Below are 13,616 nucleotides of genomic sequence, written 5' to 3'. Positions count from 1 at the left end.
CCTTGCCCAGCATGGGAAGAAGTTGCTGTAGGGTCAGCATTTTGAATTTTGGGACAATGATGTATGTATTTAAGGTGGACAGGTCGAGAATTGGTCTCCAACTTTTTCCTTTCTTGGAACTAGGAATAGTCTGGAGTAGAACCCCTTTCCTTGTTCTGCTGTTGGCACTCTTTCCACAGCTCTCATGTTTGCTAACTCCATTATCTGGCGTAGAGCCTCTGTTTTTGATTTGGAGGTAGATTTGGCATTCCTCTTTGACTGGTAAAGTGTGGAAGTGAAACCGGTAACCTTGATCTATGGTTTGTAAAATCCACTTGTCTTTTGTTATGTAGTGCCAGTTCTTTGAAAATAAGGTTAACTTTCCGCCTAGAGGAGCTGCTATTTGTTCCCTGGTAGGCGGATTTAGGATTAAGTCACTGTGGTTGTGCTGATGTAGTGGCAGTGGCTGTGTCTGTGCCTCTGTTGTTACCTTGCCACTGTCGTCCTCTGTAGGCACCTCCTCTGGATTGGTTTCTGCCTCTGGAACGTCTATTCCTGCCCCTTTGAAATTTTGTGGAGTCAGGAAAGGACCAATTTTTGGCAGGCCAGTTCCTGCTAAACCTTGGGGTTGAACCTGCAAGAAATCTTTAACAGTTTGAACAGATTTTGCCTTTTCTTCCATGTCTTTCATAACCTGCTGGGCAGGTGTACCAAACAAACTTGTCTTGTCCATAGGAGCATCTAGCAACTTAGCTTTAACATGATCCGTAAAGCTTGTTCCTTTAGCCATGCATGCCTTCTTATCACTGTGCCTGTCATGGCTGATCTAAATGAAGCCTCCAGTGCATCATAGCCACATTTTAAGGAATGGTTGCTAACCTGTTGTATGTTATTTACCATCTCTAATACATATTTCTTATCAAGAGATTCATCAGTGGTTAGTTTTTAGTTAACTGATCAAGCATAAACTCTTGGTATTGTATCATGTGAAACTGACAGTTTAAAGCTCTAGCTGAGAGAGTAGCTGAAGTGTAGACCTTTTACCCCATCTGTCTAGTGACCTTGCTTCCCTTTCAGAAGGAATAGGGTTTTTAGCTGTGGTCGCGGCTACTGCCTTGGGACCCTGGGATATAGTTTCTGGGTCTGCAAGTGGGGCCTTGTAAAGGTGGTGATGAGTATCTGGCACCCTGTAAAATCTGTCTGGTTTGGCAGGGGCTGGGGTAAAGAATCTGGAGCGGAGCAAACATCATTGAAAGCATCATCCACCACAGAGAGAACAGGAGGTATAGCTAAGGGCCTGTGCTGTGGGAGGTGCAGAAAGGTCCTAAGTCTTTTTCTGGAGTCTGAAAAATCCTGTTGCTGCCATTGGAACTGTTCTCGCATGGCATGCAAGGTTTCCCAAAGGAGAATTCTTCTGGTGGGGAAGCAGCTGGAATGGATTCTTCAGCATCAGAATCTTCAAAATTGGAGAAGGGAGCCTCAGGCTGGTCAGTTATGTCTGATTCATCAGCAGAATCATCAGAAGACACTGGCTCAGGGGGCTCTGCCCTAGGTCTCTTCTCTGGGGGCTGAGAGGCCCTGTCTGGGTGAGATTGAGATCCTCTAATTAAAGAAATTAAATCTTCTGCCAAAGAAAGCATTTGAGAACTAGAAGAGTGCCTGGATGAGGGGGGTTTTACAGGCACTGATTTAGTAGTCTTGGCTGCTTTAGCCCTGGCGAAGGCCTTAATGGACATGGCTGCTGGAGGCCTAGCAGCACCACGTGCTGGGGTAGAGACATCCAAGGGGATGGTGTCTGATAAGTCAACCACCGTAGTGGGTAAAATTTCTGAGGTCGATTCAAGAGTTGTAGCAGGGGCCTCAGTTGTAAGAATAGGTTCAGCTGTACTTTGAGCAGTTTTCTCGGTTTCGGCTGAAACCGAGACACTCGCGGTTTGCTTTGCCGTGGTTTCGGCCGAAACCGCGGACCGCGAGTGTCGGTCTTTATCTTTTGCGTTTTTGAAGATTGGGTAGTCGGAGGATCCGACGGCATAATGTACGCAAAATCAGTACCGAAAAACTGTTCTGCAAACTCCGAGCGCCTAAGCGCTCGTCGGTTGAAAGAGGCACAGGCGAACAGGCTGCTACGTGGGCTGGGCCTAAACAAGGCAGACAGTAAGAGTGGAAATCTTTATGAGGTATTTGTTTCCCACAGGTTAAACAATTGTTAACTTTTTCTGACATCGGCTGAGGCAAGAAAGAGTCCCCAACGGGGTACTTAGCTTTAGAAGTCTTCGAAGTAGTATTCGGTAGAAGTAATCTCTGGATCCGACCGACCGGCACTTGCGAACAGCTTCTGCTTCGGGCGCCACGCGGCAAGAAAGACTGAGGAAAATGGCGTCGGCTGATGCTTTTATACCCGAAGACCAACAGAGATGACGTCGGATGGAGTGCGACATCAGCCGAAGCCGGACCCGGACTTTGGAATCCGGCCGACTGCAGGGCTGCCTGACGACAGGACAACCCACTTGTTATGACTGCAGATGCATCCATGAAGGACATCTTCAGTGCAGATAAATGCAAAGTACTGCCCCTGGGCCACAGCAAAGCTGGTGTTGGTTAACACAACAGCTGGGGTACTGAAAGTAATGAGGAAAGAGAAGGAAAAGGATCTGGAGATGTTCGTCGCATGTGGCGTAGACCACCAACAGCAGAGTGAGAAGACAGATGAGGCAGTGAACAGAATGACAGAGTACATTGTCAGAGGGGCAGACAACAGAAGCACAGAGGTACTTGCTCCTTTTCAGGCCACACCTTGACTAATGCACAGAGCTCTAAAGGCCATACAATGGCAAAGACATCTGACTGCCAGAAGGAATCGAAGGGAAAACCAACAGAAAGCTATGTGGGATAGAGGGGAAACGACACGACCCAGAGACTGCAGGAGATGCAGCTCTTATCACACCACAGATGAGACAGGAGAGACATGAAATGCATGCACATGACCATGTCAGGGATATGTTGTGGTCGTCCTGGACAGTAAGGACAGAGATGGAGGGGGTGAAAGCAGGTACAGACAGCATACTGTGAGCAGTAACAGTTTTATGGATCGCTGAGAGCCTTCTTCAAAGAGGAGTATGAGTAATGACGGAAAACAGCTACCAGAACGAGCAGAGAAGAGTGATTCCTCCATAGAAATATTCAGAAGAGCATGGGGCAGGCAAAGAATGGGTGAAGGGAAGGCACAGATAGCAAGAAGGTAGATAAATGCAGTTAAAAAACAACCTATACAGACTTGCTGTCTTTTCTACCAACACCACATGTCGTTTAACATAAAAAGCATAGAAGGGATGCACTTCAAGTGATAAACTCACTACAAAAAGTCACCAGAGTAAGATCAAATGTTTCCAAAACACATATGACAACATTTTACGCATACAATACTAAGTTTCTTCTCACCTCAGCAGAATTGGTTTGATTTAAAGGAAGCAATGAGGCAGCAACAATTCCTTGCCCTCCATTACACTCAAACATCTAAAAAAAGAAAAAAAGTGTACCAGCAATTAACTAATGTACTAAAAGTTCTTTTTAACTTTATTGTACATCATTAGATAATATTTTAAAATCCATGGTAAGGGCACCTAGGTTTCCTTCTACTCAGCCCAACTCCTCCAATGAAAATGATTACCATTCCCATAAAATCAGAGCTTTAGGTGTGTAGAAAGATGTGCATCCATACTTCTAGTATAAGACTCCTTTATGAAGAGAAATTATGGGTCTACGGCTCTTGAGTATTCAGAAAGGCTATAAATGTGCGACTTTAGTCAGCATACTATCAATGTGTTAGGGATGTTCTAATTACTATGCATTTTATGTGTAAACTGATTAATAATGACTGTCTTGCTAGAAAAAGCCTAACATTACTTACCTATGGTCAGTGCATAAATAACTGATGTAAACACCTCATATGGGGATCCTGTTAGCTCCTATACAAAAATGTTCTTCCCTTACAAGGTAGTTGCACAGTGGAACACACAGTCCCCCCCAACTTCCTAAAAGCACTGTTAAGTGTCTTAGTGGGATTTAAGTGAAACTAGATTATGCTGCTGGTTACCTAAAATTATTGTTCAAGCAGCTAAAATAAAACCTTTTAGACAGTCTCCTTGTGAGACTTCAAGCTTACGATTTACTAACATTTTAACAAACAAATGCTTGAAAATGTACAGAGATAAACTTTATTTTATGTGGCTAGGACATTTGTTCCACAGCAGTGGTATCCTCTGTGAAATACACCTGTCCCTCCAAACCATTCTGTTGATGTTGCAGAAGAGGTTTAGATCCCTACACTGAACATTTATAATGCGATCTGACATGCTGATGTGCAGTAAATCCATCAATAATGCATCAGCAGATGTCTTGTATGCCAGACACAGGTCACCTTTTAGCAGTCTATTGGGTACCGAGTATAGTGACAAGGCTTTAAGTCAGTCCATGTAGGACATGTGTTTAGGCCTTGTAACCTTCTAGTAAGGTACCTCTATGGTGTTCCAGTTGTTACATGTGTCTGGACAGATACATGCCAAAGGGGACATTATATAAAATGATTGGCCTAATTAGGGCTGAGTAAAGGGGGGCCAGGACATCCCTAGATCTAGACACAATACCTTTGTTTATAAGCTTTGCAATATAGAAGGTCTTTCTTACAACAAAAGAAATGTCAGTCAAAAGTGGGTTCACTGTCCACATATTTTCCCCAAATGCCAAACAACTGGGTCAGCTCTTAGGGAAGTATTCTCAATGTGGTAGTTCCTCTGGGGTACATGACATGCGAGGCCTATGCTGACAGGCAAGGGACTGTAGCTCTCAGTTCAGGAGTACCAGTTGGGCAGTGGCACTAATGCTGGGCATTTTGAGTGCTGGTACAGACTAAAGTGGGCACATTTTAGTTGGGTACATATGAGGTGACGGACTGTAATGCAATGGTATGTCCTAGTGATAAGGGAAGTAGCAAATGTTGCTATTTTGTAACAGCATTGCTCAGGCCTATATAGCGCTGAGTGGAATACAGACTGGTGAATATTGGAGATGCATAAATGAGGCTAGGAAGCAGATAGACAGTGGCAGCTGATTTTCTATCATGTTCAGTCATTTAATATTTGGCACTGCAGAGGGCCTCTTGATTTGTTTTTATTAATGGCGTTACTGATGTGGAAGTCAAACTGAAGCCTATTGTCAGTGGTGACACCTAGTAACCTGGCATTTGAGGCTATGATTAATGTTATGTTCTCTGAGGATAGTACAAAAACTTTAGACAGGTCAGACAATGTGGTTTTGCATAGGAAAAGCATAACCCTAGTCTGTTTAGCACTAAACATTAGGTTAGATTGATAAATCCAAAGCATGATACAAACCTATGAGGCTTCAATGAGTGAAGCTCATTTAAGGAAGGAGCTGAGCAAATAAATACTGAATCACTGGTGTACTGAATGATGTCAGAGGGGCCTGATGTAGTGCACAAGTCATTAATGAATATACTGAATAATTAAGGTTCAAGTATAGATTCCTTTGGAAGATCTACATTTACAGGTAGAAAGGTTGGACATGCGGTTTGCCAATTGATGCATTGGCTTCGGTCATCAAAGTAGCTTTTAACCTTATCTTGAAGATTTCATGTCATCAAAGAGGTGCAGGTCTTTGAGGCTGTGGAGGGGCAGAGGCTGAGTCAAACGCTTTGGAAAGGTCCAGGAAGACTGCTGAGACTTGTTGGCCATCATCACAATGAGAGTAAAGTGTTAAGAAAGGACAGTAAAGCAGTTGTTGTTGTACTAGGGTTTAGTTGGAAACAGTGTTGCAGACAAGCCAGTTGGCTTTTTTAAGGAGGTACTCGAGTAGCTGTGAGTGGGCACATCCCTCCAGAATTTTTGATAGTGGAGAAAGAACAGCTCTAGGTCTGTAATTACTTAATTCCGGTTGAGGAGCCTCCCTTGGGTAGGAGTAAGACAAAAGTCAGTTTCCATATTCTACAGAAAGAGCATTCTCTCTGTTTAACTTCTCTAAGTATTTTGGGTTTTGAATACCATGATGAGAATGGATCAGTTAATGACTGTAGAGACTGGACAGGCTCGTACCTCTACTGATAGCCTGATGCATTCTGCAGTAATACCAGCTGTTGCTAGTGCAGTTGCCTTCAGCCTCTGCAACATTTTTTTTAATTGCTGTTATAGGGCTGGTTATGGGTGAAGGTGAGACAGTTTGTATGTTTAAGTGGGCTGTGGGTAATAGTTTTTGGTAGATAACATTTTGACCATTTTGTAAAGTTGCAATAATGAAGTGGGAATTAAATGTGGCTGGTAATTTTGGTTTAGTTTCCTGTGACAATGCACTGGGCATTGAAAGTTTTTCTGGTTTTAGGAGTTTGTTAATGGATGCCTAGAAACACTCTGGGTTGCTTATTTTGAAGAATATAGTAGTATTTTTGCACTTATTTACTAGTGTTTTGACTTTATTATATAAGTTTCTGTACTTCTGATAGAGGAGGTTTTATTGGTGTGGCACTGTTTGCATGCTATATCACCTTTTTTCATTAGATGGTTAAGTGATGTAGTAAACCAAGGGGCTCCATGCAACTATACTCTCACCTGTAAACGAGTCCTGTGTACTCAGAAAGGTCACTATACTCTCACCTCTAAATGGGACCTGTGTACTCAGAAAGGTCACTATACTCTCACCTCTAAACGGAACCTGTGTACTCAGCATCGGCAGGAAGACACTGTTGAAGATCACAAGAATAGGCACTTATGAAGGAGCACCCATACACAACTGGATAAAAACTGATTTTAATGTCCAAAACGAAGCTGTAATCCACATAGAACACAAACAGCTGTAATCTGCATAGAACATACTGCTGAAGTTTTCAACAGCTTTGTCTAAAGGGAGGTACTTTACTGGGTTGTCGCTTACATCTCTGTAGGGTGGATATGAACATTTCAGTATTAAAGTTTGTTAAATTACAAAATAGACTGTAATAAGCGCAGCAGGAGCAGTGCTGCATCACGTAAAGGCACATGTGGGATGGTGATCACTTAGCAGGCATGCAGGCAGAATTTCCAGATTTGTACTCACAGCTCCAAGACTGCTGTCCCCAACAAACTACACCTACATCAACACATTGCTCTCCATGCCCTTCCTTAACCTGGTGACCAAGCCACGCCCCTTTCACTATGCTGCTCACTGAATGGATCATTGACAACCATATGTCAGGATGGTAATTACATGTATGATGATGCTGTGAGCATTTCATTCCAAAAGTGCATCTTCATGGGTCAAAAAACAAAATACCTTCCCATTTACCCCAAACACACACACACCCACACCACACCACACATGTATACCAGTTAAATAGAAATAACAGGACATTATCAAACAGTCCCCAGTGCCAGTAAGCCCAAATGCACAGCAGTCTTGCAAAGACTGAATAATAACAGTAAAACAAAGGGCCACTTGTTTTATTTACAAACAACCTCAGTAAGTGGTTTGGCCTTGTCGGCTTCAGTAAATGTTTTCATTAATGTATTGAACTGATGCATGCAAATAGTCTTGAGTTTGCATTCTATCTTGTTTCACCCAAATACACATTAGCCCTACAAAGCCAGGATTATTACACCAAAGCTACAGTGCCAAACATTTCATCCGCAAACAGCCATCATATCAACTGCCGACCTAAAGTATCTACTTTGACCTTGCCAGGATCAAAACAAAAATAGCAATGACTGCATTAGTTTACTCCGTTGCACAGAAACAGTAGTCACAGGCTTGTATGATAGCGGACTTTACTCAATTACACATTATTCTTGCGAAGATACAACAGTGAACAGCAAAGCCAGTCAACTCTTTTTCATTCACAAACACCGTCCATTACTTAACTAAAGTAGCTGTTTTTTTATCCTGTCAGGATTAAAGTAAAAATAATAGTAACTCACATCACTTACAGATAACTCACTGTAATAATTTCACTGTATTTACACTTGTTTTTGTACATTTGGACCTTTTCTCCCCGGGCCTCCGCTGAAAAAGACCTGTATCCAGTCGGACTTTCCCGGTTAACAAATGCAAAATAAAATAAATAAAATAAAATAGCAACAGTTGGGCTACATACTTGCATTACTTTCATTATGTTGACAGAAACATTAGTCACAGCTTGTGTGTGCCAGCCAAACAGACATTTCATTTATTTTACTTTTGTTTACCTGGGTTTTTGCATCGGCTTTAGTAAAAAAAAAAAAAAAAAACTTTTCAACATATGTCCAGGGAGAAAACCCCCAACATATTAGAAACATTTTTAAACAAACATTCAGTATATACACGAACAGATATGAAATAACATACATTAAGAAAGTACAGTTGTGTACACGTACCATAAATGTAGATGTTAGAGTGTATTCACTGTTGCAGTCATTACATTTAGGTAATCTGCTGGCAAGTTGCCCTTAATCGGCCTGAATTCCAAAGTCTTGGGTCCTGCGTCGGTTGCTGTCTTCTCTTCCATGACGTTTAGGTCGTCAGGGGTATAAAACATGCAGCCAACGCCATTTTCTTTAGTTTTTCTTGCCCCCGATGTCAGGTGCCCCCAAAAAGGTAGCAATATTCTAAATATATATATATATATATATATATATATATATATATATATATATACACATGCATCAATATAAACTTTACCTTCATCTTCAAGCAAATACACTACATAGGTTGTAGAAGATAGAGAAGGAAAGATAAACTGTAGAATGACGGGAGGGTAACCTGGACTGCAACAGTGAATACACTCGAACATCTACATTTATGGTAAGTGTACACAACTGTACTATATTCTTCATGTTTCACTGTTGCAGTCATTACATTTGGGTAGAATCCCAAAGCTATGGTTGGGAGGCTGGAGCAAAACAGCATTAGGTGAGGCTATAAGGCTCTGCAGCACTGCAGTGGCAAAGCCTGCCCTGGACTTAGAGTAGAGAGGCAAATGATAATGCTTTGTAAAGGTGTGAACAGAACTCCAAGTAGCAGCCTCTAGAATGTCCTTAACTGGTACTCCTCTGAGAAAGGCTGCTGAAGTAGCTGCAGCCCTGGTGGAGTGAGACCTAATGCCCTTGGGCACAGGTTTGCCATGGTGTAAGTAGCAGAAACGGATGCAATGGCTTATCCACTTTGAAAGTGTCTGCTTTGAAATAGCCTTTCCATCTGATCCTGCAGCATATGACACTAGTAATTGCTCGGTTTTTCTTAGAGCTTTAGTCCTGCTCAAGTAGAATCTTAGCTGTCTTTGTACGTCCAAGGAATGCAGAATTCTCTCCCCTTTGTTCTGCGGATTTGGATAAAAAGTTGGCAGATGAATTGTTTGGTTAACAGCCACATTGGAAATTACCTTAGGATTTGTCCTCAGAGACAACCTGTCTGTGTAAAATATGATCAAAGGCTCTACAGCCATGAGGGCCTGTAGCTCTGAAACTCTTCTTGCTGAAGTAATTGCTAGTAGCAGAGCTGTCTTCCATGATAAGAACTTTATATCAGCGGTAGCAGCTGGTTCAAATGGAGGCAGGGTGAGCTTTTCCAACACATAATTGAGGTCACATGCAGGTAATGGTGATCTTCTAGGAGGCCTTACATTTTTGGCTCCTCTAAGATACTGCTTTAGTAATGGGTGAGAAAAGATTGGTGGCTCTGCATTCTAATGAGCCGAAATGGCAGAGGCATGGATTTTAATTGATGAGAAAGATAGGCCTTTGTCAAGCATCTCAGTCAAGTATTGTAATATCTGAGGAATATGTGGTTCTGCTGTATCAGTTCCTTGTGCTTGATTCAAAGCACAGAATCTCTCATTTGTCAGCATAAGATTTTCTAGTACTAGGTCTTCTGGCTTCCAAAATGACATCCATCACAGCTTTTCTGAGAGGTGTCGCCTGTATGATTACAGGGTTAGCCATGCTGCCAGGTTCAGAGTCTGTAGTTGACTGCGCAGGATCTGACTGTTTTACTGGGACAGTAGTTGTGGTTTTTGAGGCAAGGTCCAAGCTGGGTATTGAGACAAGTTCCTTAGGATTGGGTACCAGTATTGGCGGGGCCAGTCTGGGGCAATTAATATCATCTTTGGCTTCTCTTGTCTGACTTTTAGGAAGACCTTGGGTAGAAGAGGCAGAGGAGGAAAGGTGCAAAAGTACAGTTTTGTACCTACCATAAATGTAGATGTTCGAGTGTTCACACTGCTGCAGTCATTACGCTTGGGTTATCCTGCCATCAGGCAGTCCCGCAGTTGGCCAGAGTTCCAAAGTCTTGGTCCGGCGTCGGTTGCTGTCGCTTCTTCCCTGACGTCAGTGCACCAGGGGTATATAAAATGAATCCGACACCATTTTCTTCAGTTTTTCTTGCCCCAGATGTCAGGTGCCCCCAAGTAGGTAGGCAATACATATTGCTAATAAAAAATATACATATAAAATAAAAACAATACCTTCAGTTACAAGCAAATACACCACAAAAGTTGTATAGGATAGAAAGGTACAGATAAGTCCAGCTAGTTCGGAGAGGATGGAGGGAGGGTAACCTGGACTGCAGCAGTGTGAACACTGGAACATCTACATTTATGGTAGGTACAAAACTGTACTATGTTCATCATGTTACACTGCTGCAGTCATTACATTTGGGTAGAATCCCAAAGCTAAGGTTGGGTGGCTGGTCTATAAAGAGTTAGGATTAGCTACGAGGCCCTGCAGAACTGCAGTGGCAAATCCTGCTCTGGATTTAGAGTAAAGAGGAAAGTGGTAATGCTTGGTAAAGATGTGCACTGAACTCCAAGTTGCAGCCTCCAAAATTTCCTTGGTAGGTACTCCTCTGAGAAAGGCTGTTGAAGTGGCTGTTGCCCTGGTGGAATGTCGCCTAATGTTATTAGGGACTGATTTTCCATGCTGTGTGTAGCAGTAACGAATACAGTGTCCTATCCATTTGGATATAGTCTGCTTTGAGATACCCTTGCCCTGTGATCCTGCAGCATATGCTACATTTTCTCAGTTTTCCTGAAAGCTTTTGTTTTGTCCAAGTAGAAGCGTAGCTGCCTGTGTATGTCCAAAGAGTGCAGAAGATTCTCCCCTTTATTCGGGGGGTTTGGATAAAAAATTGGCAAATGGATGGTTTGGTTAAGAGCCACACTAGATACCACCTTTGGCATAAAGGTAGGGTTTGTCGTTAAAGAAACCCTGTCCTGATGAAAAATGATAAAAGGTTCCACTGCCACTAATGCCTGTAGCTCTAAGACTCTTCGTGCTGAAGTTACTGCCAGGAGCAGAGCTGTTTTCCATGACAAAAATTTTAGATTGGCTGTATTGGCTGGCTCAAAAGGTGGCAGGGTCAGTTTTTCCAAAACGAAATTGAGGTCCCAAGTTGGTGTTGGTGCTCTCCGGGGCGGTCCTATGTTTTTAGCCCCTCTGAGGTACTGCTTTAGCAAGGGATGAGAGAATAAAGGAGGATCCGTGTTGTAATGTGCTGAAATGGCAGAGGCGTGGATCTTGATTGATGAGAAGGATAGGCCTTTGTCCAGCATCTCAGTTAAGTATTGTAAAATCTGAGGAATGTTTGGGACAAGAGGGTCAAGGCTTTGAACCTGGTTCCAGATGCAGAATCTCGTCCATTTTTCTGAGTAAGCTTTCCTGGTGCTAGGCCTCCTGGCCTCCAAAATGACATCCATAACAGCTTTAGAGAGAGGTGTTGCCTGTTTGACTAATGAATCAGCTATGCAGCCAGGTTTAGAGTTTTGAGCTGACCGTGCAAGATCTGATTGTTTTGCTGAGTCAGAAGGTGTGGAATTTGAGGCAAAATCCATGGTGGGCCTTGAGCTAAGTTCTTTAAGATTGGGTACCAGTGCTGGCGTGGCCAGTCTGGAGCAATCAGGATCATCTGTGTTTTTTCTTCTCTGGCTTTTAGGAGCAGCTTTGAAAGGACAGGCAGTGGTGGGAGGGCATAAACTTTTAGGCTTTTCCAGCTGAACGAGAGCATCCACTTCCCATGCTTGTGTATGATAAAGTCCTTGTGCAGAATTTTTGTAGTAGGCAATTCAGTGGGGAGGCAAAAAGATCTATGTCTGGGCATCCCCATTTTTGCGTTACTATGCTGAAGATTTGTGGATTCAATTTCCATTCGTGAGGGTCCATGATATTTCTGCTTAGATCGTCTGCCAGAGTATTTTTCTTTCCTGGCAGGAATTGTGCTTGCAGATTAACTTGATACGTTAGAGCTGTGTTCCACAAGGTTATGGCTTGCCTGCATAGGGGATAAGAATGGTGAAATGTTACAGATTTTTAGGTTATGCAATAGATCTGATATCTTCCATAAAGAAATGTGCCTCTTAGTGGAATCTTTTTCTACTCGAGGTTATGGCAAGAATATTTTGAATAAAAGTTTTATAAGATTGTGCACAGGGGTTAAACCTAGACAGGAAGTATCTATTTTCCAGAATACTGGTAGTAGGATAAAACATGATAATATAAACCAAACTAGGGAAAATATCCATTTTGTAACTACTTATGGATGTTTTACTAAACATTTTCTTGATATTGTTAGCCAATTTTGGCTTTATTTTAGTTCCCTTAGGAATGTTCAACAATGGCTTGATGTAAATATGAAGTTTTCCTACAAAGAATATAAAAAATTTTCTTGTTAAATCTAAGATTATGATGCCCTTACCAAGAATGTATATGGAACCTGTTAAAGTTGGGACTTTTCCCTGTGGGAAATGTAAAGTTTGCAAACACATCGTATCCAACTTTGACTTTATTAATAAGGTTAAATTTGATAGTAGGGGTGTATTTAATTGTAATTCTGTGGGTGTCATTTATGCTCTACAATGCCCCTGCAATAAGTTTTACGTTGGTGAAACGAAGAGGGCTTTTAAAGTAAGATTTTTAGAGCATTTAAGAGACATCAAAAATGGGAAAGAAGACAGCCCAGTTGCAAAACATTTTTTAGAAGCTCATAATAAATGTATTGATGGTTTAAAGGAACTGTTTTAGAACAAGTTTGTGTCTCTATGTTCAATAATACTGATGTTAAAACTGTGTTAGTGCATAAAGAAACTGTATATATTTTAAAATTTAAAACCATGTTTCCTTTTGGGCTAAATGAAGAGCTCAATTGGAGAGTATTAGCCTGTTGAATTGTTGTCAATTGATTAATTGTTTAATTATTCTTTCCTGCTGGTGTATATATACTGCTGTTTTATGTAAGTGTTTCATTCTCCTTGAAGGCTTTGGCCGAGACGTCAGAGAAAGAGATTTTCTTGTTTTAATAAATCCTGGTGGAACTTGTTCCTGTTGTTTTTTGATAAGAATGAGTGCCCCCTTGTTTGTTTATGTACCACATTACTGTGATGTTGTCTGTCTTTAATAATAATTGTCCTGGATGCAGAAGGTCCTTGAAAGCTGTTGTTAGGGCATTTTGAACAGCCAACATCTCTTTTTGATTGATGTGAAGATGCATCTGGTCTGTGGTCCACTTGCCCTGAATGCATTTTCCTGCCATGTGTGCTCCCCAGGCGTAATCCGAAGCATCTGTTGTTAGAGTCTGCCTGGCTGTGGGTAGGGTAAAAGGCTGACCCTTGTTTAGGTGACATGCCTGTGCCC

The 13,616-nt window shown here is 42.0% G+C and overlaps 1 protein-coding gene across 4 annotated transcripts in view; it reads right to left on the bottom strand.

The window, feature by feature from the left end:
- TIAM2 (TIAM Rac1 associated GEF 2) overlaps nucleotides 1-13,616 on the bottom strand; it is a 2,099,243-nt gene that overhangs the window by 657,346 nt on the left and 1,428,281 nt on the right. For 3 of the 4 annotated variants that reach the window (XM_044063392.1, XM_044063388.1, XM_044063394.1), the window contains one exon: nucleotides 3,418-3,492. The exons of the other annotated variant lie outside the window; for it this stretch is intronic. In XM_044063392.1, coding sequence (XP_043919327.1) covers nucleotides 3,418-3,492 — 75 coding nt within the window. The remainder of the gene's footprint in view (nucleotides 1-3,417; nucleotides 3,493-13,616) is intronic. 4 annotated transcript variants of the gene reach the window in all.

This window comes from Protopterus annectens, chromosome 1.part0, assembly GCF_019279795.1.
Source record: "Protopterus annectens isolate FY-2018-M chromosome 1.part0, PAN1.0, whole genome shotgun sequence".
Taxonomy (NCBI): domain Eukaryota; kingdom Metazoa; phylum Chordata; order Ceratodontiformes; family Protopteridae; genus Protopterus; species Protopterus annectens.
The sequence above is the reverse complement of the archived record's forward strand: the minus strand, read 5'-3'. Positions and strand labels throughout refer to the sequence as shown.